The sequence below is a fragment of the Apteryx rowi genome, unplaced genomic scaffold (genome assembly GCF_003343035.1).
Source record: "Apteryx rowi isolate R43461 unplaced genomic scaffold, aptRow1 scaffold_1236, whole genome shotgun sequence".
In the NCBI taxonomy this organism is placed as follows: domain Eukaryota; kingdom Metazoa; phylum Chordata; class Aves; order Apterygiformes; family Apterygidae; genus Apteryx; species Apteryx rowi.
Genome location: NW_020447460.1, coordinates 1 through 27,350, shown reverse-complemented (window position 1 = coordinate 27,350; position 27,350 = coordinate 1). Strand labels below are relative to the sequence as shown.

Below are 27,350 nucleotides of genomic sequence, written 5' to 3'. Positions count from 1 at the left end.
CCATCTCCCGGAGTGGTTACTTTGAGCTCTCTGTCTACAAAGACAAATCTCATTCTGGTAATGTCCACACTGACATTTAGGGTTAACCTAGAGTTTATTCCCTGCCAATTGGAGCTGTATGAGCTACCTTTTCCTTCTTCTCCTTGAAGCCTGCAAAGCCATCTGTTTTGTACCATCATTTTTTTCAGCTGCGATAATGCCTTAAGCTCTGTATTAAAACTTGAGTGTTCTACAAAATGCCTTATGAATCACTTGCCTCTCATATGAGGCGGCAGGGAGAGGTGCAAATGGGCTGGGATCAGAACAGAGAATTTGGGGGTTGCAGCTGATGGGCTTCATGGGCAGAGAGGCTAATGTCATGAGTAGGGCTCTGGAGAGCTGTGCAGATCAGGGATGACCTTGTGGAGCAGATGCCAGTCTGCTACACCATTGAAGAGACTCTGGACCTTTCGGTGAGGCTGGACTGAGCAGGACTTGTCTGGTGCAAAGACAGAAGGTGACAGAATTGTTTTTCCTTTAACAGAGCATGCTTCTGTCATGCAGTATTTTTTCTGTTCAGCTTCAAGGACCAGGTTGCCTGTCAGGCCCAAGCATATGAGCTTTTAACTCCCATAGATTTCAGTAAGAAGCTAGAATTTTACATCATTTGTAAAATTTGGGCTTTATGCCCTGATATTTGGATTAGGTGTTTAAAAATAAATAAAATATCCTATTACTTGTGTGTAAAAGTTCCCTTTTCCCTGTGTTGCTTCAAACAGCTGTTGTTGTGCTATGTTCTTTTTCTTTCTGATACTCTTTGTGACAAATACCAGCCATCCTTTTATTTGCAATCAATACTGCAAGAAAATTGGAAACTGTGGCTACTGGGACATGATTATCTTTTCTTTCATGTTAGGTTTGTCTTCTACTATGACACAGCAGAAGAAACATTTGTACAGCTAATAAAACATTTATATAGAGATAAACAGAAATACCATGTTCTTGTTGGATGAGCTTTTGATATAGAACTGATGTAGAACATGTTTACTAGCAATGGTGATATAGAAGGAATAATAAAAGGGGACTATTGTCCCCCCCATGCTGCCCACAATGTGCTTTCCCCCAAAAATATGCGCTTTGGTTGGTACTAACAACCCTTTTCATAATCAGAAACGGGGAAGTCTACTGGGTTATAGCAGCAAAATTTAGATAAAAATCCTGAAGCTAGTAGAGGTTGGCATGTTTTTCAGCCTGTGTGAAAGGACAGTCTTGCAAAATGTTTAGTCAAAGACTATAGCACTTGCCAAGGCTCTTGAGTGAACAACAGTCAGTTTAGATTTTCTTCATCAATTTGATGATCAAAGTGATGAAGAACTGGCTAATAACTCAGGCCTATGCAATCTTGTTTAATGAAAATAACAATACACCATTGCATTTTTGTATTTGAGGAATATAAATTAATAAGTGAAACAGAGACCTAAATCTGTCAGTGCAATCAACAGTTATGAACAGCCAATCCTATGGCCCTGTCTGTCCCACAAGGATTAGTATTTCATTGTATTTTTTGACTTGTAGAAGTCACAAAACTGACAAATGCACAATGTAGAAAATATTTCAAAAATAAAAAGCCAAAAAAAGCTCATTTGCTAAAACTGCCTTTTATTTAGAGTGTATCATTTTAATCTTAAACACTTATTTTCAATGGCACACAGCTTTCAGAATCAGCACCTTTGCATTTACAAACTACAGAAACCTCTGTCAATTTGTGGTGCTCTAGTTCAGACTTTTCAATCATACAGAAAATCTGACTCTCTCTTCCTGTTTTCTATCAAAGGTTTAACAAGACAGTGCTGCAGCAAGATTGCATGTTATGAGGATTCAACTCACAAAATAGATTTACAGCACATTAAATACTGATTCATTAATTTCATCATAAATTAAAACTGTAATGAAAATGCTTATGTAAATACACAGTGTAGCTTTTGTGATGTAATACCATTTTGATTTTGTTTGTTCATTTACAACTCAGTTCACAAGAGCATCGTTAGTGCAAATTAATATGATTTTACTTATAGTTGTCTTTGTAAGAAGCCAGCGTAATGAGTTAATTTTCAGTGTCTGGTTTGGTGAGGGATTTCTCAAGGTCTTCCACTGCAGGGTTAGATTTCTTCTGGCTTGGAATAGCAGGTAGGACCCGACTTGGTTTCAGAGGTTCTCCTGACAGACCAGGCAAGAAAGAATGTAGTGAATGACTCTGGGAAAATCCTCTTCTCTGGGATCTGGAGGTTTGGGCTGGTGGGAGAATAACTGCCCCAGTTCTTAAGGAATTTAAAGGCAGGGACTTAGACTTCTTAACACCCTGAGGAACTTGATTAGATGGTAGCTGAACTGGAGAAAAAAAGAAAAAGAAAGAGTGCACAGACAGTGAGAAACATGGCATTTATTTTTACATGATCATTATGATCATTTTCTTAGGACTGTTGGTTGTTTGTCTTGTGTTGTGTGTACTTAAACCTGCACTTGAAAGATATGACCAAAATATGAGTAAAAAAATTCTAAAGCTTGGCAGGGCTAATATTCAGCTCAGGAAAACAATTTCAGTGTCAAGTAAGTTACTTCATGTTTGGTGATCAATGAGACCTGATCAGTTTAAAGGTTTGCTATTGATAAGCATTGTATCCATAGTTTATCTGAAGGAGATATTTGCTCTGTTCAGGAAGATTTCTGCAAAACATTTGTTCATTAGAAAATACAGACTCAAACAGAAACGCTCCATGGGAGTATATTGTTTTCTACAAAACTTCTGTGGTGGAATGCTCTATTACCCAGGGTAAATCCTGGTCAAAATCTTAGGAAGATGAAAAACCTGTCCGCGTTGCTCTAGGCACAGTGAATCATGAAGACAAAACATCTACTCTGTATATCATAGGCCACAAAAGCAGCCCAATACCCTGTAGCAGACTTAAGATCCAAATTGAAACAACATGAGCCACAGCTATGATACGTCTTGTTTGTGTCAGAAGTCTTGTAAGAAAATGAGGATTTAGATCATCCTTAACCTCCACCTCACATTCAGCAGTGTAACAGCTTTACATCTTTCCTCGTTTTTTCTCTGCCATGGAATTTATTGTGAATTGCATTAGCTCCTATTCAGTTAGTTCTACTTTACTACAACTGATTCCTTCGGAAGATCTTCACTGTTCATTAAAACTGAGTGTAAAATAGCAAAATGCCTTGTTGACTCATTTACTGGTTGGCAAGGAAATCTGTTTTCTGTTGTGATCAAGACTATCTGAGCCCTGCCATTATTTTCCAATGAATGTATTTCTTTCTTTCACAGTTTTTCAGAGTTTATTAATGATATACATTCCTGAGTTTGTGTGTTTATAATACACCCTTAACATGATTATCACAAAACCATTTTTATTCTCTCTCCTCCAAGTTATTTTCACCCAGATTCAATTTTATTCATGAATTTATGTTTGATTTCTTTGCAGTCTATATTTCACTAACATACTATGTGATCTTACCATCCAGTTTTTCACCTTTTCTAAATGGTTTATATCCATTACCTTTGGTCTTTTAGTCATGATACTGTTCTGTCCTGTATCTGTCATTCCTATACTGCCTTCCTTAGCATCTTGCATTTTAAGTTCCAGTTTCTCCATTTTTTCACAAGCTCTTTGCCTTGCTGTGCAAAGAGTACAGTTTTTCCAGTCTAACTGTATCAGAGTTCCCAAGTAGAGTAAGTGCTGTTTTGGCTACAGAATCTTCCTTGCCATTTTTCATATTCATTTTTCCTTGGTTGCATTCTCATTCCATCCATCTTTTCTGTTTCATTTCATCTGTCATGATGAATATATGAGAGTCTGTTAAGGTTTGCCTCTGAGAAGATGTTCTAGTTTTAGGTTCATCCTACTAGTTATGGCAGACTCCAGAAGGTTATTTGGATTCTTTGGCTAATTTGGTGGCTCCATCATTTATGACTACCCACAAGTGCTTCCTAGTGGTTCAATATCACAGTCCATTCTCTGAGCCACCTGCTTGTCCTCAGATTCCTATCATACTTGTGTCCCGATTATTTACATGCAGGAAGAATCCTGCTGTAAAAAACTCTGCTCGAAAGGCGTCTTTCTCTTCCTGGCATTATCATTTCATTTCCTGGCCAGCTCTAATGAAAACTTGAGTCTTCATGTTTCCATTTTTTTCTGACAACTTCTTTGTTTATTCCCTCTGCACAATCTCTGACAGAAATTTTCCTGGTGTAGGTTCGGGAAAATTCCACAGAAATGAGGAACGGACAAGACTATTCTCTCTGAAGTCTATGAAAGTCTTGTGTAATTCCAGAGAAACATGTGAAGTTAATCTAGATTTAAACTGACTTAACAGAGGATAAACTAATAAATGAATTCATTTTTATTAGAAATAACAGACCACATAATCAACTGGTATGAACTCAGTAACTACTACAGCCAATGCACCTGTGATAAGCTGGACCTTACAAGTCCATTTTAATCTTAAATACCACCCCCCCCCCCCAAAAAAAAAAACAACACCCAAGCTAAACCTTCAACACACTTGAGGAACTCATAGATAGAATAGTGGATTGAGAGTCTTGAGTGCTGTGGATTAAAAAGACAAGAAAAAAGGAACTGGGGAATTTCAGATCAGTTAACCTAACCTTCACACCTATAAAACCTGCCTGCACTTAGTGTTTCTTGGAAGTGGACCTCTGAACCTATGAAGTCTGCCTTCTTACTGCTCATTAAGCAATGTTGAAAAGAATGACTGGGACACTGGCTCAGTGGATGCAGGGGAAGTGAGAAATTACATAATTTTAACAAGGAAGGAGTGTTAACTGTTTCACAAATTTTCATAAACAAAATAAGGTAGATCCATTACGGTAACATGGACACACAGCTAATGGGAGAAATGCACTCAAAGTGTAGTTATTTCAAAAGAGATCTTGTGGAAGATTCAATGCATTCATTAATGATGTAGGTGAAAGGTGCACTTATAAAAATCTGCAGATGGCAGTAAGCTGGGAAGAGTTGCAAGGACCCTGAAGGACAACTTTAAAATGCAAAATAATCTTGATAAAGTGGAGAAATGATAAGAAATTTATATAACAAAACTCAACAAAGACAAATGCAAAGCACTACACTTAGGAAAACCAAGAAAAATCACAAACCACCAAAAATCCAAATGCAAAATGGGGAATAACCGGCTAGGGGAGTAACAGTCTGCAGGTAACTGGGGACACAGACTGCGTCCGAGTCAGAAATGTAGTGCAGAAGTTCAAGCAGAAACCCTACAGCTTCCCTGCCTTGGCAAAGTAATCACACCGGTCTTGTCATGCAAGCCCCACTGTGCCTGTAGATTTACCTAGTATATAGTTAAGAAGTCAGAATTTTTCCGTGTTGAAGACAAATGTCTTCAGTGGGCACGGGAAGAGCTCTGCATCTCTACATTTTTTTACTAGATATATTGTGCAAGAGACTGAAGTTCTTCTTGCCACATGGTTATGTACTACATATCATATACTTGCTTTGTCATTCATTATGTATTTATTAGGAGCAGTTGCTCTCTAAGATTCACCAGGTTCTTGTTTGGGGCAAAGCAGAATCTTTATAGAGAAGATTAAAAAATTTGGAAGATTTTTTTTTTTTCCCTTTCCAGGCTAATTTAAATACACAATTCAAGTTGTGATGGCTCTAACAGGCAGTCCTGTACTAGACCTTCCTGGCCTTTGGCAGTTCAGTATAATTCATGAGTCACATTGAAGGTTCATTCATATTCAGTAGTTCAGGAAATGGCTTAGTTCTCCTTTCCAAGAAAAAAAATACGCCATCAATACTTTACTTTAGTTTATAATGAATTTGTATGAGTCAGGAGCAAGTACAATAGCTGAACTCAGTTGTTTTTGGCACTTTATAGAATGTTTTGTGTTCTTTGAAATTTTGGCATGAAAACCAAATGCATATTGAGAGGGTCACTTGTTTCCCTCTTTGGAGCATAGGCTCATGTTCATACGTTTGAAACTTCCATCCATGTGAAAAATCTCCAGAACACCTTATGTACTGGATAAGTCCTTCATGATGGGTTTAAGTAGGGCATAAATAGTTTAGCTTAATTTCCCCCTCATGCACTGGATATCCACCACAAACTGATGCTTCTTTAAAGAAGGGAAGAACAGCGCCTGAATTCCAATACTGTCCATCTAGTCCTGCACACTGTATTTAGGACTCTCAGCTTAGGATGTTCTAGAATGATTTCAGGACTGGGACATGGATTACTTTAACATAATACATATAGTGACAGGTATTAGTATTTGTATTGCAACACAGGAGTCTGGACCCAGATCTGGGATCTGTGAGGAACAGAAGCCCGGTGGTGGTTCCCCATAAAACCAGAAGCTATATACAGCAAAAGTGTCTGTAACTATTCATGTTCAGAGGGTGGAGTCAGTCACCCAAGGAAGAGTGCTGTTTTAAGAGCTTCTAGTTCAAGGAGCCTTTTCTACTCAGCAGTGACTCAGGAGTGAGTAAACCACAGAGACAGGAGTAGTGCTGTCAGGGAGGCATTGCCCAAGCCATAGTACTATCCTGCAGAAGGGGTGGCTCTTAGGCTCTCTCCCTTTACAAACAGTGGATCATGGTGGCCCTGCAGAGAGGAGGGTACTTTGTGGAATCCTTTGCTGTGGACTTGAGAAAGAAAAAGCTTCAAATCATGATGAGTAATGGCAAATGACTGATCCCAGACAAGTATTGTTAAATGACCTGCTGAAACAGGTTTATTGTTTAATAAGTCATAACCTCACCATGGCTTCGGACCTTCTCTACCATTTTAAGAAGTGATAGCAGCAGAGCATTCTCTAGAAGTCCCATATTTGTCTGGAAAATGATTCTGGCACTATGTGAGCTGTGCATAATAGCTATAACTTAGTTGTCCAAGAGAGAGTTGTGTAATGAGATAGGAAGGGGGTCGGGGTGGGGATGGGGCAGCAGCATGCAAAGTAACAGAGATGCCAGGCCATGCTGAGGCTACTCGGGAAGCAGGTGAGGGACTGTTTGGCCCTGGGAACATCTGAAGGGTGGGTGTCTATAAAAATGGTTTAGTCACCCAAAGTCACCCAAATGCTCTTTTCCTAGGGTACTGTTTCATTCCTATTATCATCTTTCTAACATGTATTTTTAAAGGTTTTTGCTTGGAAGTTAAAGCATCTCTTCCTTTTTTTGTTGCCCTTCCTTTTTTGGGAGAGGTTTCTTCTTTCTGTTCATTTTTAACTGGTTTCAGTTCTCCTTCTAATTTATACTTATTTTATCTTTCTAGCTCCCTGGTTGCTTTTTTAACTGGTTTTGTTGCATGTTTTTAGCAAGCATTTCACTGTAACAAAAATATAGAAAAACCCAAGAGTTTTCACTCAAACTTCTTTACATGAGCCATTTTCCTGGTAAAGGCTGTGTCCAGAACAGTAATATTTTAAGGGCTGGATGGAGGGTGAGTGAAATCTTGGCTCTGAAGTAGTTATTTGGAAAACTCCAGGATCAAATGTGTTATTTGTGTTAGCAAAGAAGAAATGCCATCTATTTTTTGCAAATAACTTTCCTTTTCTGTTTTTGGCAGCTATTGATGTTCAAGCAGTAGTGGCACCTGGATAAATGTACTGTGTTAGTTAATTCCACCTCTGGCCATGATTATTAACTGTGATAATTATATCTTACTTGTAGAACACATTTTTTGGCATGTGACTAGAACTAAAACCCTGCTGTTTGTATGAATTACTACAAGAACACCAGTGATTATGAAATCCTTTTTTTTTAGGATTATGCTTACAACTATGCTTTAACTAGAACATTTGTAGCAAGCTTAAAAATAGAAAGAATATCTGGAGCTGGGGCTTTGAAAGCAGTTAGATGACTTTGCTTTCCCTGAGCAGGCAGAGAATACTACCTCAGTACTGGCATATCAGTATTGACTTTTCTCCTTGCTCTCCTATTTACTGTGTAGCAGTAGTTCAGGATTCCTTATTTCCTCTATGCAACCTTGTGTTCCTTTTAAAGCTGTGTAAGGAAAGCAGCTACCTCTGATGTTTAGCTTTTAGTAATGTTGCCATAGCTGCAGAATTGCTTCTGAAACTCAGGTCATACTGAGCAATACATCTTATATTTAGCTCTGAAATGTGAATGCTGTAGGACCTGGCTGATCTGCAGGATAGCAAATAGTAAACTGAAAATCCTCATTCAAAATATATTGGGGCATCTGCATTTAGTGGAGCACAGGAACGTGAGGGCAGGACACTGTGCTGGGAGTAGGACTAGTGCTTGTATGTCAAGCACATCCCTGTCACTGGCTGAGTGGAACTTGGGACACTCACTAAGTCTTTTTTTGACATTCTGCCTTTGCTGTGGGAGTGTGCATCTGACGGTCTTGATCTAATCCTCTTCCCTCTTGTTTTCACTAGCAAAAGGACATAAAAATCAGAGTCTCTAACAGTATTTTTCATGATATCTGTAAAAGAGGCATTCTTTATCCTTGCTTTCATCTTACATATCCAACCTTTCTCTGCTATACAGCCATTAGGGTGTTGTCATCTGTCTCCAGTGACTCTTTACATATTGTAAGTTACCATGGTACATCCTGTCCTGCCCTCTACAAAAAGCTACCTGAGTCATACAGGTCTATGCAATTGTTTTCAACAATGAAAAATCCCGTATTTGTGACAATTCCAGTCGCCTTTGCTCTGGAAAACAAATCTAGAACCAAACTCTCCTCTGTATTGAAATAGATAGCTTCTACTAGGCCAACTTTATGAAATTCATCAGAAAAAATGGTTGTGATCAGCAGCGCAAAAAGTCCAGTCGGAAGCCAGTCAGTAATGGAGTACCCTAGGGGTCGATACTGGGGCCAGTACTGTTTCACATCTTCATTAATGACCTAGATGATGGGACAGAGTGCACTCTCAGGAATTTTGCAGATGATGCAAAACAGGGAGGGGTTGTTGATACACCAGATGGTTGTGCTGCCAATTAGAGGGACCTCAGCAGGCTGGAGAAAGGGGCAAAGAGGAACCTCATGAAGTTTGTCAGAGGGAAGTGCGAAGTGCTGCACCTGGAGATGAACAACCCCATGCACCAGTAGAGGGTGGGGGCCAACCTGCTGCAGAGCAGCTCTGCAGAGAAGGACCTGGGGACTGTGGTGGACAGCAAGTTGAACATGAGCCAGCAATGTGCCCTTGTGGCAAAGAAGGCCAATAGTATGCTGGGCTGCATTAGGAAGAGCATTGCCGGCAGGTTGAGGGAGATGATTCTTCCTCTCTACTCAGCACTGGTGTGACCAGATCTGTATTGCTGTGTCCAGTTCTGGGCTCCCTGGTACAAGAGAGACATGGACCTCCTGCAGTGAGTCCAGTGAAGGGTCACAAAGATGATTAAGGGTTTGGAGTATCTGATAAATGGGGAGAGGTGGAGAGAGATGGGATTGTTTAGCCTGGAGAAGAGAAGGCTCAGGGAAGATCTTACCAATGGGTGTAAATGCCTGATGGAGGGGGAGTAAATAAGGTGGAGCCAGACTCTTCTCAGTGTTATCCAGTGAAAGGGCAAGAGGCAACTGGCACAAACGGAAATACAGGAAATCCCATTTAACATAGCAAAAAACATTTTTACTCCAAGAGTGGTCAACCACTGGAACAGGTTGCCCAGAGAGACTGTGGAGTTTCTCTGCTTTGAGCAGGGAGTTGTACTAAGTGATCTCCAGAGCTGCCTTTCAACCTCAAACATTATGTGATTCTGTGAAAAAGGAACATGACCCCCCTCAAGCCCTCAGATGCCAATGTTTTATGTAGACACACAGTATGATACTGCAACTGAGACGTGCCTGTACTTACTTTTCTGAGCACAGTGGTTGTGTATGGGAGCTGGGCTGTTCCGTTCAGGAGTAAGAACTTTTATTTTGGGTTGGTCTAAGGACATCTGTTGAAAATTTTTACCTGTGAAATAAAAAGATAATCTATTATCATACAAAAATAGTTGTAAATAATATGGTGCACAATAGCTCTCTGATTTACAGAAGAAAAAAATATTTAGTAATACTCAGAAATATGTAACAACAGGAAACCTCTGACTGACTGAAGAGATTTCTGGGGATTGTTACTTTGTTCTCTTTATATTCATTTAAAAGAATGACTAGGAATTGTTCTGCTATATAAGATTATGTTTTAATATAACCTTCATGTATATCCTTATCACTATCTACCCAGCCCCCTTCCTCTCATATCCTTTGGAATACTTTGCTATAGTACCTGGTCTTAAAAGAGGCATGGTCCAGGAGCTAGGTCTGTGTAAGTGTGTTTGGACACTGGAAGTTCATAGAAATATTCAACTAGATTGATGTGATTTCAGAATTGGAGCTTTAGTTTGTAAACTTTTCTCACGGAGTCTCTGCCTTCCTAAGTACTAGAAACACAAATGGAGTCTAACTCCTGGCTGTAGAATCAGGCTGGTTGAGGTCCACAAGCAGTGAATGTGTGCTTTAAGCAGGTTTCGCTGCAGATGAAAACATAGCAGAACTGATATAAATCATAGACTGATTCTTGTTAAGCTATGTTCATGGCAATTTCATTTTCACCAGGAAGAATAGATATTAGAAAATGAAAGGTTAGTGGGTTAACTCTGGTATTTCACTGGTTATGATTAAATTTGACTTTGGTCCTGTAGTATTAAAAAAGACAATGGATGATGATAATCTAGTGCATTTCACTACAAAAACTCCACACAAAATATTTAAAAAAAAAAGTAGAAACTCAAGCTTCAAATCACCTCTTCCCTAAAACCTTTCACTGAGTAGATCTTATTCTTCAATGTTCGAATTCCTCAATTCTTTTTTTTTTCGGTTGGCCCCAAATCTGAGGTGAGCCTTGTAAGGTGTTGTGAGTTGCCCTGCCAAGCAGCAGCTTTCCTAGCATGGCATTGCAACACAGTTCACTGCAGAGCCAGCATATGCTCCACAGATATGTAGAGGTGAGAGGAGGAGACACATGCTGGATCTGAAAGGACATCTTAAGCAATAGGAAGAAATGGAATAATATGAGTTGGCTAGGGAGGTGGGTGAGTGGTAATCAAATATACCTTTGTGTTGCTGGGCTGTGCAAGATAAACCTATGGGAAAACAGCTGTAGAACAGTTTCCTAGAAGTACTGAATTAATTGTCAAGACTGCTATAACTATGCAACTGGCCAAACTGATTCATGCGAAAGGAGCTAAAATGGTGTTTATCAGACAAAAAAATCTGTGTAATAGTGCAGTCTTCAACTCAGCATGGAACAAGATTCTGGTCCAAAGCCTATGGTAGTTGGTGAACATTGGATCAATCTATTGGCTCCTGCAGATAAAGCTGATGAGTTGTGGTCGAAAGCATGAAGGCTGCTTTTAGAAGTCGGAGATTTTCTCTTGTTACAGATGAGCTGAGTGTCTAATAGAAACAGACTTTGGTCTCCTTTTAACTTTTGTTTAGTCTTTAATGCCTCTGCAAGGTGATTGTAAGGTGTTTGTAAAATATGGTAGATGTCTTTTATACACATTGCATCTACTGTGCACAAAGAAATGAATATATCAATTCCAAAACAGCAGAGAATCAAGCCCGCTGCTCCCATTAGTACCAATTGAGTTATATTAGTTTTATTGCAATACTTATGATGAGAACTAATGGCTTATTATGGATGCACCATTATGGCTTTGATGAAGGGAGGTATTTTCTACTAAGAGATATGTTTATTTCATAAATAGGGCTATCTGGCAGCAGAACTGAGTAGAAAGCATTGTCATGTTTGCAAGGCTTATATGAATGCCTGGAAAAGAAACCTTGTCTGAAAGTTCTGGCATCAAGTGAAAGTATTCTTCTGCTCTTCCTTCCTATCTACTCTACATAATACCATAGAAGAATTTTTCTTTCTCTAAGGCATCATCTTTGTCACCCCCAAGAGTATATTTATGATGGCATTTGTTTTTGTATGAAATGGAAAGGAAGCATTTTCTTGATTATAAAATGCAGGACTTTTCTGCATTTTATTTGCTGACATTTTTTACAGCTTGTTATTTGATTTTCCTTTGCATCTGGATATGTAAACCTCCCATTGTGGCATTTTGTGGGAAAGAGAGTAAATGTTATGATCAATGTGGCCCTGTAAATCAGCCCTTCACTTTGAGAAAGAAACAGCCACATTGATCAGCTTTGCTCCATTCTCTTTCCTGGCCAGGAAGTCTTTCCTTTTTGGCTATACCATACTGCTCATGCCAAGATAAAAGTAATAATAGACTATTTTTTTACATTACCTGTTGAAGCAATTAGAAAGTATTGGGCTGTTCTACAAACCTATAATAAAGTATTGCCTTCGACCTGGCAGGTTAGCAATCTAAAAGATGAATGGGTGATAAAGAGGGGCTCCGGTTGGTTAGCGGGTGATAAGAGCGGCTTGCCATTCCAGACAGGTCTCCTTTTACTCATGTCACTTAGAATTTCTCCATTTACACCCTTTTCCCTGTGGAACGTGTATGATAGTGCATTGTACAAAAAGAGATGATTGCAAAGTTCATAAAAGCAAAATGCTTCAGACCGTGGATGCCAGCTCAGCACTGTGGCTGGCAAGGATTCCTCCTGCAATATTGGCAGCAGTTTTTGGTACAGTTGGCCCTTGTTCTCCCCAGCAGAGGGCAAAACAAAGTAGTTATTCTGAAATACACCAGCGACATGACAGTAGAAGGGTCGCTGCTACCCACAGCAATCTCTCCCCTTTGAATCAGTCTCAGGTCTCAGCTAGTAAAGTGACTCATCTTTCATTTCCAGGAGCACAGAAAGCAGAACAAAAAACCCCTCTAAAAATCCCCGTCTTTATGCCAGCTGTCTTAGTAGCAGTAAGCACAAAAAATAGCTCTGACTTTAATAAAAGACATGGTCATATTAGACAATTAAAACTGTGTGTCAGCTGAGAAAATAACTTGTAAATTGACTTCCCCTAGATTACTGATACCCACAATCCTGTCCTGGATATTCAGTGATTAGAAAATTACATTTAGCCACCACAGTCATGACTTGAGAAATAGAGTATTAACACTTCAGTGTGCATCAAAGACCAGATTTTGGTTTTTTTCCCCTCAGGTAGGCCTCCTGCAGAAAAAGAGCAAGAAGGAAAAGTCATTCTGAAAGAGATCTGCCTGCCCAGTGCTGCTGGCTGGGACAGAGCCAGGCTTCCTTTGCTTCTGATCCCTCTAAGTCCTGCAGGCACAGCAATTCCATGTCCTGGAGACCCAGCAGCCCTTGAAATTCACACACTAATGCAGTTTTAATCCGCAGCAAGGCAGGTAGCTTTAATTACAGGGGCAGACAGATTTAAACCACACACAGAGGCGTGAAGAGGCATAAGCAGCTCTTTTTATCGTGAAAATTGTAAGACAATATCTGGGTTGTGCAATGTATTCCTGTCAGACACTCTCTGCCTGTTTACATACTTTTATTTTACTCACTTCACTGGAAGCCCTTTATGTCAGCTACGGGAAGCTTTTTATTTTTGGAAAGTTTTGTTAGAGGGAGGTGGTACACAGAGAGCTGAGCTTTCAGCGGACTCAAACTTTTTTCCCTCTGAAGTAGATAATAAATTGTCAGAGATAAAAGAACTTATTCTTCCTTTGTACAAAGACAGCTCCCATTGTGACAATTAGATTTCCCATAATTTATATGATTTTGTTCTCATCCATGCATAAAGATTTTTGTACCTGTACTGAGCTTCAGTGCAGACTATGGAGCACCAAGTGGATGCACAGGACCTATCCTGATTCATTTGCTTGGATGGGGCTTTTTGTCTTAGGAGGCTCTTAGAAAGAAAACCACCTGTCCTTCCATCCAGAACAAATGAGGATTTAACCATATAGTATTCTAGATCCTTAAGAAAAATCTGTAATCTCATTTTAAATAATGCAGTAGGTCCTTCCCCATCAAATGCATTCATAGCCTAGCAGGTAATTCCACTGAGAAATGTTCTCCCATAGTCATCCTCCAGTTTGGTTCATCCAGTTTTAGTTCATTCCTCCTCCTACTGTCCACAAGAATGATCCGAAACATCTCAGCCTCACTCAGTCCTATTATATTTTGGTGCAAAGAAGCCCTGCGGTTTTTCTCATCTTCCAAATGTGAGCCTCGCCTCACAGAATTCAGTGCAGAAACATTTGGGCTGGAGCAATCCTCGGTAGCCATCTGCAGTTTGGGGTTCATGTGGCTGGGTGAATGGCTGAAGAGAGCACAGTAAAAAAGTAGTGACACCTATAAACCAGGTCTATCAAGCTTTGAGGAACTTGGCCTGATATTCAGGAAGTGGAACTTTTTGAAGAGCTCTTTTTTTACCCTGAAAAATTGTTTTCAGTCTTTATTTGCACAATGTAAAATCACCTGTCATTCTGAAATTGCCTTCTCTACTCTCATTTTTAGAGAKGTGAACAAAGATCTGCTATTTGGTAGGTCTCATTACTTAGAGGACAGTACAGTTAGCACTAGCATGCAGAGCTCAGATAGTGATCTGACCTAACAGATGGTTACTGTTGGAAAGGGTTTCTTATTCACTCTTCTTTCCACTGGAGGATAATGGCTAATCTGTTGGGGTGAGAGTAGATTAACTTATTGCATAATGTTTACCCTTAGTAATGGTGTACTGGTGGCTTGGGGGATTGCTTTTGCTTGCTTCATTTTCATTTGGATATTAGAGTGGTTTGAAGGCATGCTAGCATGTGTTTAATTTTCAGCATGTGACTAATCCCAGTGGAGATGAAGTTGGAGACACTGGTATGTTGAAGTAAATTTCTGCATACAGACCAGCCAGCCAGATTCATTTAGACATGGATGAGAGTAAAACACAGTACTAGATCCCAAATCCGGCCAAATCCTGGCGCAAAGTTTGCTTCAGAATTCTGATGCTCAGCTTCATTATTGTTCCAATGCAGTTTCCAAATCACAACATAAAAGTATTTACTCTGTAAATTTAGCAACCTGAATTCAGCCTTGGAGAAAATACAGCACATTAAACCAAAGAGCTTCCCACTTGGGAGAGGGAAGGGGGTTACACTACAGCCTGGAGTCAGAACATGTCTATAAGAGGAAAGGGGCATGGTGTGGAGCCATCTAGCACAGCACATGTGGACTTACTTGTTTGGATCCAGAAACCATTCTGAGCGTAGCTACAGGTTTAAGTGCAGTACTATTCCCTTGCACATCTAGTTCCAGTATTAAATGCAGACACAAGGCAGCAGGCATGGCAGTAGGCATTCACTTCTACTTCACAAAGCATGGATGTGATCTGGAGGTACTTACCTTCCTCAGGTATGGAAATGTTTTTTAACTACCTGCATTTTTGCTGCTAGGCATGATCAGATCTGCTCAAGTCTCCTATTTCCCACACCTAAGCTCCTTGCTTCAGCTGTCAGCCGATGTCCTGTTATACATTATGTGAGATTCATACTACATACGGGGAGAAGATACTGAAAAGGATATTTAAAAAATAGAAATATCATGGCTCAGACTTACCTTTTTCCTTACCCAGCTTGCAACATCAGTAGAGATTATAAGATATGGGAGACTGAGAAGAAAGAAATTACCTGATGGAGAACTGGGAAGTGAGGGAAGGCGAGGAGGGCATAAAAACAAATGGTGGGATCTGTCAGAGCTTAAGGCATTTATCAGTTTGTCTGAAGGAGTTCTAGTACAGACTTTGTAGGAGAGCATTTGGTTAGAATTTGTGCTCCAGGGGTCATTCAACAAAGTTTGGCAGCTGCTTCGGTGGTCTAGCAAATTGTGTTCGCTCCTGCTCTTTTGAGACCTGTGTGCAAAATGGTGGGTGCTGGTGCTGGTGGAGGAGAAACTTGAAGCTGTGCTCTGGGAAGCAGTTAGGAAAGAATTGCCCATAGTGATTGGGGGGAGACTCTGTGTTCTAATGGGCAGAAGTCCATTACACTCTGGTTGCTTCTTTTCAGATATGAGGTACTTTTTCGTGTCTGTGCTCCTTCTTTTAAAGTCAGCAGTGGTCATACACGCATCTGGAATGTCTTTGCAGTTTGTGTCCATAATGCAATCAAAAGTGGTGATGATGTCATCTACTTCTGAGGTCTCCTCTCCAGGATATCGGTCTCTGTTTTTGTCTTTCTGATTAGTTTTCTGATCCTCTTTCTTCTTTTTGCAGGAGAAGATGTGATTCAGCATACTGAATCTTCCTTCTTTCTTTAGGAGTCTGTTGTTCTGAGGGGGAAACTGATAAACTGGCTCAGATCTATTGGAAGTACAAATCAAAATGTGATGTCATTATTTACCAAATAATGAAATAAATATTGCCTGCTTTAGCCCATGATATGGGGTATATTCTATTCTGATACATTTGCAGGGGTGATTCAAACAGGTAGAAAGTGAGAACTCTAAATTTATAATTAACAAAAATGTGAAAATGGTAACATCTGACTTCACTTTTTCTTCTTATGGGGTCCATTGCCTTTAACTCATCTTACAGTGCAGGCTCAGTGCAGCTATCAGGAAAAAAAAAAAAAAAAAAGTCTTTTCTGGCTTCAGCATCTTCCAGCTGCAGAATCATTATTTCTAATGGTGAGGCAGGAGCCAATAATAACAAGAAGAGCACACTGGGATCTTTAAAACCAAGTGGTCTTTGTATTGTGTCATATTTGGAAAATGGTATTTCCAGCAACGCAGGCATTGCTAATACTGTGACAGAGGCACTGTTCAGCTCAGAAAAGATCTTGCCTTCTCCTTTTCCTTGGCTTTTCCTTTTCCTCTCTTCTCCTCTCCTCTCCTCTGCTCTCCTCTTGTCTTTTTTTTCTTCTACAGTACCCTAAAGATTTCTCTTGGAGGTCACTAATCCATGTGCTGAACAGGTCTGGCAGAATTTCAGAAGACTGATCAAGATAATTACCTAAAGCCGTGTTGCTGCAGCAGGTTTTAGATGAAATCTTTGATTAATAATCAACATCTCAGACCTATTCAGACAGACAAAGTGCAGCAGCAGGAGGAAGAGGAGGAAAGGTAATGTTGGCCATGTCTCATCATTTGTAACACAGGAAATAATACTGACTGCTGACTGGAAAGGAGGGGGAAGCACAAGGAAATGTGATAATAAAGTCTTTGTAAGTGCATGCTCATTTACCAAAACTGGAGAATGGAAATGAATTAAGTGGGGGCTGCTGAGAATTCAGAAATACAAAGAGAGAAGAAAGTATTAAGCAGTGGTAAAAAATTATATTTTTTAACAGAAAAGACTTGAAAAAAGAGGTGGTAGTCAAGGTAGAGAACTAAAGATGAGCAGGAAAATACCCCCAAATCTTTACCCTGAGGATCACAGCATGAGAACTCTAGGTCTGATCATTTATTTTATTAGCTAGCTGGCAAAACTTCTCTTGTCTTTGCTCAAACCCTCTGTGTGATCACATGAACCACAGCTAGAGTACAGGGACTTCAAAAAAGTGGAGAGCGTATATCTGAGGTCTGAAATTGTCCTCTAAGATAGATTTTGTGCACAAAAGTGACAGAGCAGCAGCTATAACCACATCTTCTTGGTTCAGAACCCTTCACTGACTGGCAGATTAGCTCTGTAACCGCAGTGATGAGTCTTTCAGTAGATGATTAATTCTAACATGGCTATTTTAGTAGAAACTTTGATCTGAGCATTGCATAAGAATTGAGGAGCCATCACTCAGGGCTCAAACCCTTCAGTAGCATGTAAAAAGCAGTACCTTTCTTTTCAAGTTAGTGCCAACGTGTGAGCAAGATGTGAACTTTTGATTTACCTGTTCTCTTGAGACAGCAGCTTGATGCATGCTGTGTGCCCACAGTACATTGCATATGTCAGAGGAGTGTTTTCATTGATGTCCCGAGGGCTGCTGTCTATTCCCAGCTCTAGCAGTGTCTGCACACAGTCAGCTTTCCCTGCTGCTGCAGCCCAATGCAAAGGTGTCCTAGGGAAAAGGTGGAATGTCATTAACATAGATTAATAATTTTACTATTGGAAATGTTAGTGACACCATACAGTGTGCTCCTATGCTACTTATCCAGCATTCGCAACATCCATTTTAAGGAATTCTGCAGCCACTTGTTCCACACTTAGGTAGCTCCCAGTAGTTTCCACTATTGGGAACCACTGGGGAGTAAGACCAGAGAGTGACATCTATCTGTGTGCATCTATTTAGCTGTAGTAAAGACAGGTGTGGGGCTGAAGACTGCCTACATGTGCTCTGTAATAGCATCTCTTCCGCTGCGGGAGTTGCAGGATGGGAGGTGTGCCTGATGTTTTCAGAGCAGAACTTGAAAAAAAACTTTTTAGTTTCCACTGCATAAGAACAAGTCCTGCTCATGCTTACACCAAACCCAGTTAGCAACTGTTGTCTCAGGGCTCTCCATGAAGGTAATAGAAGAAGAAGCCTCTCCCCTCCACCCCCATAAATGAGAAGGAGTGGACACATCTACTAGGCTGTCATTGCTCCTTTGCCAGTTTCCATGTTCCTTGATGGGCACAGTCTTTGGAAACTATGTCCAGCTTCAAAACTGTAATACTTTGCTCTTAAATCACTGCTTATAATTTTTTTTTCAACATGAAAAATCTGTAAAGCACAGAAAACACCATAAGAAAAACTACAAGAGTAAAGAATAAAGTTGACTTCTCTCTGCCTGTTCCTTGTAATCTCAGTGATTTCAGATAGCTGCAGTTGGAAACATAACTGAATGAAAATCTACAGTGTATTTGTAGTGAACAGCTTATCTTTTTCCTTCCTCAAGTACAATACCCTCTATGGAAATATCTGAGAATACGTAATAGAAGGTCAGGTCTTCTTTACTGAATTCTAAAGTGTAGTTGAACTTCTCCCTTCCTCTTTCTTTCCATAAAAACAGAGCCTTCTCTACTACTTTTTACTGATGTTTAGACTTCTCCAGAACCCTGTTGATTTTATTTCTGTTCCATTTCATTGGACTTTTCTATAAAGAATGCTATTATTTTAATTACCTGAAGATCCAAGCCAAGGAAACCTTGGCTTTTGCTCCACTGAGCAGGATACACAACACAGAATTTTGATGAAAACATCAGAGCTGCAACAGTCAGTTCATTCTACTTCCATTAAATAAACTTAGGAGCAAAATTCCAAGGGAGACAGGTATGGGATGTAAAAGAGGAAAGACGACTCTTCTGCACTTATGATGCAGGGATTTCATCCTGGAAGGCATCAAGTGCCCTGTGAGAATGGAAGATGAAGGTTCTCCAGGCCTTTAGAAATACCGTGTTAACATCTTAAATACAACAAGGGAATTTTACCATTTGTTGAATGCAAATGGCGGCAGGACCCCAGCCTCAAGTTGCAGGATCCTGTTCTATTGTTTTGAAAAGAATGATCTTTTTTTGATAGAACGAAGTTAAGTCAAGCGGTGATGAGGTCCTTTCCCATATAATCTTATCATTTCCTACCAGGAACACAAAGTTAAATAACATTCTTACTAGTCAGTTATTATACTAGACATGATACAAGTGAGATGGGCTGCTTTGCAGGGTTGCTGAGCAAGCACAGTCCTCTGTGAGTGCAGTTCATTAGCTAGGTCACAGCTTATGTAACAGGAAACACGATTATAGAATAAACAGACCTAGTCTCAGGTTAGTAGAAAGGAAGCAGCAATTGCAGTGAGTTTCCATGGTTACCTGTCATCCACATCAAGGGCCTGCAGGTTGCACTCCGGGACTTTAGCCAGCTCACTGATAATATCACTGTAACCTGCAGCAGCAGCAATGTGCATACATGTTTTGCCATTCTCATCATCATAGTTTATTATCGATGGGCCCAGGTAGTGGTCCAGAATGATGGAGCACAGAATCCTGTTGCCACTCTGAGAAGAAGTTCATAGAAGAGCATTTTACAATGGAGCTCACATCAAACTGCATTCTGTCTGCTAGAAAAGACTAAACACAATAATGGTATTTTGTTCTGTCTATACCAGACTCCCCAGGAATGAAAGCCAAAGGCTTCCTGTCTCCTGCTGGGAATGGGGCCTGCTTTATGATTTTCCTAGAGCACTCTGAACATTGGAGAAATAATAAATATCTCCAAAAACAACCTTCTCAGAAATAGCTTTTTTTTTTTTTCTTTTTTCTGTTTTGCTAAGCCAGAGTCCAGAAAGATACGACCCTATATTTTCTCATTGAAATGTAGGGTTGGAAGAGAACTCAAAAGACCAACCCACTCCTGTGAGTCTGTCCAAGTGTACCTAGAAAAGCCATGTCAAATATTTGCTTTAGTGGTTCTTAAAAACTTTTTTATCCAGTTTGCTCCAGCGCTTCAGTGTCTTAATAGAAGGTCTATGTTGTTCTCTAACCTGCAAATAAAGCTGAATATTTTATATCCTATCTTGGTGGAAATAGAGAAAAAAAGAAACATGATTCTAGATATTCTTATTCATATAACAATATAAAAATATAAGCCTGAAAGGTCTTTCTAGGTCATCAGATTCAATCCCCGCAGTCACTTGCAGCTATGTCATATCATCCCTTTCATAAACATATTGTGTCCATTAAAGGCTAGGGTTTTTTTTTCCCTATTACTCCCAATGGAAAGCAGTTCAAGAACTTGTTTGCTTTAATGATTAGTATCTCTAATTTCTATTCATTACTAATGGCTGATTTATATCCTTTGTTTCTGTGCCAGCATTATTATTTAACTTAAATAATTCTTTCCTCTAGATGGTATTTATTCCTCAGGTGTATTTATAGACAGCCATCATATCCCTTCTGAGCTGTTCTCTTGCTGCATTAAATAAACAAAGTCTTTTCAGTTTTCCTTGTAAAATATGCTATTTCTCTGATCAAGCCACTAACCCTTTTCCTTTCATGTTTTATGTGTGTATCCTTGGAGAGGGATGATTAAAATTGTACCTACTGATACAGATACATTTTTGCCAGGCCTTTGTACATTGACACTAACTCTTCCATATTCCTTTTAGAAATACTTCTTATGGTATGTCACACAACAGTGTTTGCCTTATTCACAGCTGTGTCCCATTAGAAGCTCCTAGTCATTTTGGATAACCCATTACACGAGGTACTTCTCTTCTGTAGTCATTTCCAAATGTAGAGTTTCTAGTTTCTAGGAGGAACTTTTGTTATTAGTACTCAAGTGAATGAGTTAAGCATTTTATGCTATTCAATTTTGACCCGTTCATGTTACTCCAGTTTTCAACTTGATCCAAACTTTCCTGTGTCATATCCCCATCCTCTTCTCTTAATGCCACCCAGTTTATTGTCATTGGCAGATTTCATCAGAAAACACCTGTATTTTATATCAAGTTGTTATGAAAATATTAAGCAAGATTGATTTCAAGCCTTATCCCTGAAGGTAATTTCCTTCCAGCCTCTGTTCAACATTAATTACTACGCTTCTTGATCTCTGAGATACAACCTCCTTTGCTTCTCAGTACTTTTTCCTATTATTCTGTAAGGTGTCTACTTATTCCAAATATATCTTTTAAAGATGGTTATTCATCTAGGTATATCTCAAACCTCTTCTACGCATTTTTTTCCTTCTCGGGATGCAGATTCCTGCTAATTTTAGCAGCATTGATTGAAGACATTCCAGACTCTTTCCAAACGCAAGCTCTCAGTTCAGTTGATTTCAGTAATGAATTCCCTTAATTTATCAAAATTTGTCCCTTTGAAATCAAGAACTTTTGTTTCATATGTACTTTGTTTACTCCCCTATTCAGTTTAGAGTCTGCTCATGATCATGCCATCCAAACTTATTTTCTATGACAGAGCATTCTGTAATGTTCTCAGTAACCATGTTAACATTGTTATCAATTCTTCTTAGTTGTCTGAATATCTGATGAAAAAGATGTTGCTCTTCATGTTTGGAGTATCTGGGCCCTAGGAATAATAGCAGTTCTTTTTCTCCAGTCTCTCCGTCAAAAGTTTAATTCCTCCATACTGACATTATTCTTCGTTATGTGTTTTTGTAGCTAACATCAGAGAAATCTGTAGTCACATTCAGGGCTAACTAAATCTAGAAGTCTATTGTATACTTCTAGTGCTACCACAATAAAACATATATTACCATCCTCATCCAAGTCAGTTTTATTGCAAAAAAATTATTAACATGAGATAACTTATGGATAAGAACAACCTATTGCAAGATACACACATGATGCTACCATGTCTTTTATTTTCATCTGTCCCAAACAGTATATGCCTATAAATACTCATATTCTAATGACACTACTATACCTCTGATTTTATATTATCCTTTTAAGTCCAAATTTTGTGTCCTGCACCTAAAGTTTCAGTCCCTCAATAGTCTTGCACAACTCCTACCATTTGCATAAGAACTTTTCCACTGTTCTTACTGGCATTTTAGATATTTACAGACTGTTCTGTCTCCCACAAATCTTCCATTTTCTAGACTAAACAAACCATTTCAACCTCTCTTCATAGGTCGAGTTTTTCAACCCAGTTATCATACTTGGTGCTTGCCTTTGGCCTCTTTCCAGTATGTCTACATCCTGCTTCAACCATGACACCCCAAACTGGACTTAATTATCCAACTGAGGCTTCCCTCCTGCCATTGAAAATGAAATAACTACTTCCTGTATCCCACATGTATCACACTTCTGTTAATGCATCCCAGAATGGTGTTTTGATGTTTGCTTTGCATCAGAACCATAATTTAAACTCCTACATAATTTAAACAAAATTTGTAATCCACTAAGTCTACTATTCGTTTTGTGCAGACAACTTTCATTCCTTCATGTAACACTTTTCACTGTTCTTTTCTGAGTGCTGTTTTATTAACTTCAGTTCATTCCTACAATTTATCAAGATCATGCTGAATTTCATCTTCTCAAGTGCTGGGTACCCCTCTAATTTGTTTTTAGCTGTGGGTTATATACATGTGTTCTGTATTTCATTACCTCATTATGGAACAAATAAAACCATTCTCAGGATAAATCCCTGGTTGGACTGTCCATGAGATGTCCACCTCCGAAGGTTATTTGAACTGTCCTCCATGTTGCTGATAGTGAATAAATGATGTATGACATAAGTCCCCAGCTGATTTTGATTGTCTTACCCCTTCTTGTTCACCCCCAGTGGGAGATCTTTCTTTACATGGCACTGCTGATTCATTCACATTCAAATGCATTATATCCAGTAATTTCTTATCTGAGGAAGCAGTAATTGCATCAAAGATGGCTGTTAAATTTCTGTTCTGTTCTAATAGTTCCAGTGAGTTGTTAATAACTTTTTCTAAATAATCAAAGGATACTTTCTAATATTTTGAACCTTCTGCTGACAGAGACCTCTGACCGACTGCCATGTGGCTTTCCAGCTCTCTCTTCTTAGGGATGCCTTCTTATCTTTATACTCATATTGGCTTTTTTAAGTTGCACACAAAATTCTCTTGAAATGCTTACACTGCCCTTATTCTGAGATTGATAGCTTCAAGCTGAGGTCAACAAAAATGTAGTCTTCCTGTGGTAAATTTACCATGAACCCACAATACTATTGTTAGAACAGCATGTTCAGTGGTAAATTTACCATAGGAAAATTACTTGGTTTTGCAGCCTCTACTGCATCTATCCCTACATTTCATTTCCCCCCTCCCCCTTTTTTTTCCAAGTTCTTTTCAGCAACTTTCTGAGAGATTATTAGATATTTTTGGTTTGTGTTTCTGTATCATTCTGGAGTGTGCCGCCCCCTTACTCCCTCAGTTTTTTTGGACTTTTGTCCTATCTCACATCTTTCAGTGAGCTTTTCTTTCTTAGGTCACTCATATTAATTAAACTTGCTTCATGAAGAAGTAATGTCCTAAAACCTTGATCCTGGAGCCCTTGGAAAGGCAAACTCTCATTGTGCTTTACACAAGCTTTTGTCTGAGGAAAATTGGGTGATCTGTGGGCAGTGACTAATAACAAATTCACTAACATGAGAATCATTAGTTCTCATTTTCACTTGACTACAACCCCATTTTCTTTAACTGGCTAATATAAGGTTCACCTTCTGGTAGCTCCATCTCTCAGTGCTTTCAAAATAAGAAAATATTCCTTCAAGAAGTATCCACTGCATCAAATACCATGCAGAAAATCCTGCATGTTTGGGCTGCTTTTTTAGTTTTGACATTTTTTTTTCACCTATACCTGCTCAATTTATCCTCATCTTTACTACAGCTTTTGTTGTAATAGCTGATTCTCATATTTCCTCCCTTGTGTATGTCCAACTGGTATACAGAGATGTAATTTTATTTATGTAGTGTTCATTGTCACTTATGTAATATCCTGCCATAACACGGCATTTTATTCTGCCCGGTCTTCAGTCTTACATAGTACAGTGTTTTCCATGTTCACTGCACTGTATAGAAGGTTAATTCTTCCCCACCTCAGAATACGCTGGTGAAGTGGATATTACAATGCCAAAGAGAAGGAACATGTATATGTAAGGGAGTCTGTAAGCTGGCTTGTGGCTACCAGTAATGTAGAGATGGGAGGGGAGAGGGGTAAGCTATGGACCACTTAACTATTTTCAGGAAACCCTGACAAAGTATTTTTCCTCCCAGTGAATGCCTCTGGAGATTATGTGGTTAGATTGTATTAGTTCTCCTATATTTTCTGTCTCTTCTCATCAGTGTTCAGCTTAAAGTCTTCCCATACCTATAGTCAGCTTTGCTGGATGGAAATTCACCACTAGAGCTCTTCATATTGTTCCTTATCAAAGTCATTCCACTTTAGGGCTGTCTGTGTTTCCTGTTCTTCCTCCTTCCCTCCTATTTCAGTTCCATACCTGTGAATCCAAAGCTTTGACTTTCCCTTTGATGCTTCTCTGCTCTGACACCCTGAACGGCTTGCCATTTTTACTACCATTTCACTGTTCTCTGCAGCAACAAACAAATACCATTCCCACTGCACTACTCTGGGATTTAACTTACTTTCATAAAGAAACACCATAAATGACTATGGATTTAATAAAATTGCATCAGTACCTCTGCCTTCCTCCTGAAAACCATCTTTCTGTGCCACTGGGTACAATTTGGGTTGTACATTACAGAATGCTAGCAAGTGTCCCAACCCTTCTATCTTTTCTCTCATCCCTTGCAAACTTTTCCAGGTCACTACATTTCTTTTCAGACACACATAGCACATTTTAATAAGAATTTGACTGTACCACCAAAAGGGCCCCTGAAGAAGAAAGCAAAGATCCTTTTCTCCTTTGCTGAGATAAAGAAACATGAGCAAATTCAAGTATTTGTAGAGTAACCCATAACAAAATTTCCTTCTTAACTCCAGTTGAGGCTATTACATTGGCAAATACATCCCTTTCAAGGTCACCTTCTTTCTTTTTTCATTTTGAAATTCAGTATTTACTGAGTGCAAAGGCTATTCCACAGACTTTTCCCACATGACTCTGTTGGTTGGGGTTTGAAGAGCTGTGATCCTTGACTCACAGCTTTGCTGGCAGAAGTCCTATGTTCAGTTACAGCTATACTGGCAAACTAAACTCTTTCTTCGGTACAATTTTTTTCCCTTTTGGGATTAATTTGACTGAAGTTCAGCTGTCCTGATATTCATGTTCAGAGCACGATGGCTGGGCATTTTATCATTATCTCTACTGTAACATGAATTCAGAGTTTCATCCTAGAATTGGAGCAACACAAACTTAATGTTGCATTAACAGTGAGGAAAGTCTGGCTGGAATCAGATATTAAGACTATCAAAGCAGCACATCACAGTCTAACTGTAGATGACATATCACTGTGAAGGAATTCTCTCTCTCTCAGCTGAACAGAAGTAGTATCTGCTGTTTTAAACCTGGAGAATGCCAAACTCAGAACCAGAGACACAATGCAGCTCATTCCAGTCTCTGCAGAGATACCTTGGCTGTTCAGGCTGCTGCAGTGAGAAGCCTCCATAAGACTGGCAGGTTGGGTTACAGAACGGTTTAGCACACATGGGAGCTTTCTTCATGTGTGCTAACCCTTATGGGTTAAGGGCTTCTGACATTCCCTTTCTGAACCCCAGACTAGAGAAAGCTCCTGAGGAATGAGAGCATGTTCACTCTGCCTCCACTCCTGCCATGCCCTGGCTGCTAGAGCGCTGTGATGGCTGCAGAGAAAAAAATTGGAGATCCCTGTTGTTTCTCTACACTCAGAGACAGGGACAACTGGGCATCGTGCTGGGGAAAGGAACGATCCCTAATACCATCTTTAGCTTTTGTCCTGCCAGTGAAACTTTACCAGAAGTTGCCTGGACAGAGCCCAGGCACTTCACGGGGTGTGTTTGTGATGGCAAACCAATATAAATTAACAAGAACTGTACTGACGCCACTATAGTTACATTGGGGAGACTCAGCCAGCTCACAGAGGAGCTCATTCATCTTCTCCTAACCTTACTGAGAGCGCAGCTAACAGAGGCAGCAAACAGACGCAGCAGTTTGCGCAGCAGTGTTTGGGCTCTGACTAGAACTTGAGGATCTTGTTGGAAGTTGTGGGCTCTCTGAGGACCCCCAAGGAACTAGAAGGTGATTGCTGTGAACAGGAAAGGGGAAGCTAGGCAAGGACAACTGCAGGAGGCCTTGACTTYTCCTGGGAAAAGCTCCTGGGAAAAGCTCTAGCTAGGAGTGGCTGCTGCTAACGAGCTCTCTTGGTTGCCCCGACCAGAGGGAGTCGGGGCCTTTGATCCTGGTGGCCCTTGATTAGGGCGGGTCAAGCACCCTCTTAGCCAGTGCTAGGGAGAGGCCTATATAAGAGCCAGGCCTAGAGCGCAGCTCCCAGAGGCAGCTAACAGAGGCAGCAGTTTGTGCAGAAGGGTGCACGAAGGAACCTTCGTTTCTGTTCCCTGTGGCGTACGCTTCCCCAAGTATGGTCATGACACGCCACAGAGCGCGTTCCCCAGTGGCTGTTGGAGTTGCTGTGTCAGAGGCTGGGACCCAGACCGACCCTCTGACAGTAGATGCAGCCCCACAGGTCTCAGGCTGCAGGGAGTGCTTGGGGCCTCTCCAGGAGGCCTGGGCTGGCAGTCAGCTCTCCTGCAGGAGGTGTGCTGCTGTTGACGACTTGTGTCGGCAGGTAAGGGAGTTACAGGAGGAGGTCAGTAGGCTGCGCAGCATCCGAGAAGCAGAGCAAGACATAGACAGGGTATTCTCGGAGACTGTGTAGCTTCGGGAGTCCCAACCCCCCACAGCAGTGGAGTTGCCAGAGGGCTCTGTGCCGTGTGAAACGGTACATCATAACATCGTAGAAGAAGGCTGGAAACTGGCCACTGCTCATAGGAGGAGGAAGGCTCCTACTCCTCCCGAAGACTTGCAGCTGAAGAACAGG

At 40.1% G+C, this 27,350-nt stretch overlaps 1 protein-coding gene across 1 annotated transcript; it reads right to left on the bottom strand.

The window, feature by feature from the left end:
• Positions 1 to 1,849: 1,849 nt before the first annotated feature.
• On the bottom strand, positions 1,850 to 23,183 carry ANKRD55 (ankyrin repeat domain 55). Its single transcript, XM_026055550.1, has 6 exons — positions 23,112 to 23,183; positions 19,700 to 19,884; positions 17,805 to 17,972; positions 15,615 to 16,282; positions 9,866 to 9,967; positions 1,850 to 2,367 (listed from the first exon to the last, which is right to left on the bottom strand). Exons 1-6 carry the CDS (start codon positions 23,181 to 23,183, stop codon positions 2,084 to 2,086), a joined length of 1,479 nt encoding a protein of 492 aa, XP_025911335.1. The 3' UTR covers positions 1,850 to 2,083.
• Positions 23,184 to 27,350: the final 4,167 nt, after the last annotated feature.

Excerpts from the sequence above, each read along its gene's own strand:
- ANKRD55 (XM_026055550.1), bottom strand. The coding sequence starts at position 23,183 with ATGCATTTGAATGTGAATGAATCAGCAGTGCCATGTAAAGAAAGATCT. Across the intron at positions 17,973-19,699 it reads GCCCTTGATGTGGATGACAG|GACACCTTTGCATTGGGCTG; the intron begins GTAACCATGGAA and ends CCTTTTCCCTAG. Across the intron at positions 2,368-9,865 it reads CAACCACTGTGCTCAGAAAA|TTCAGCTACCATCTAATCAA; the intron begins GTAAGTACAGGC and ends TTTTTTCTCCAG.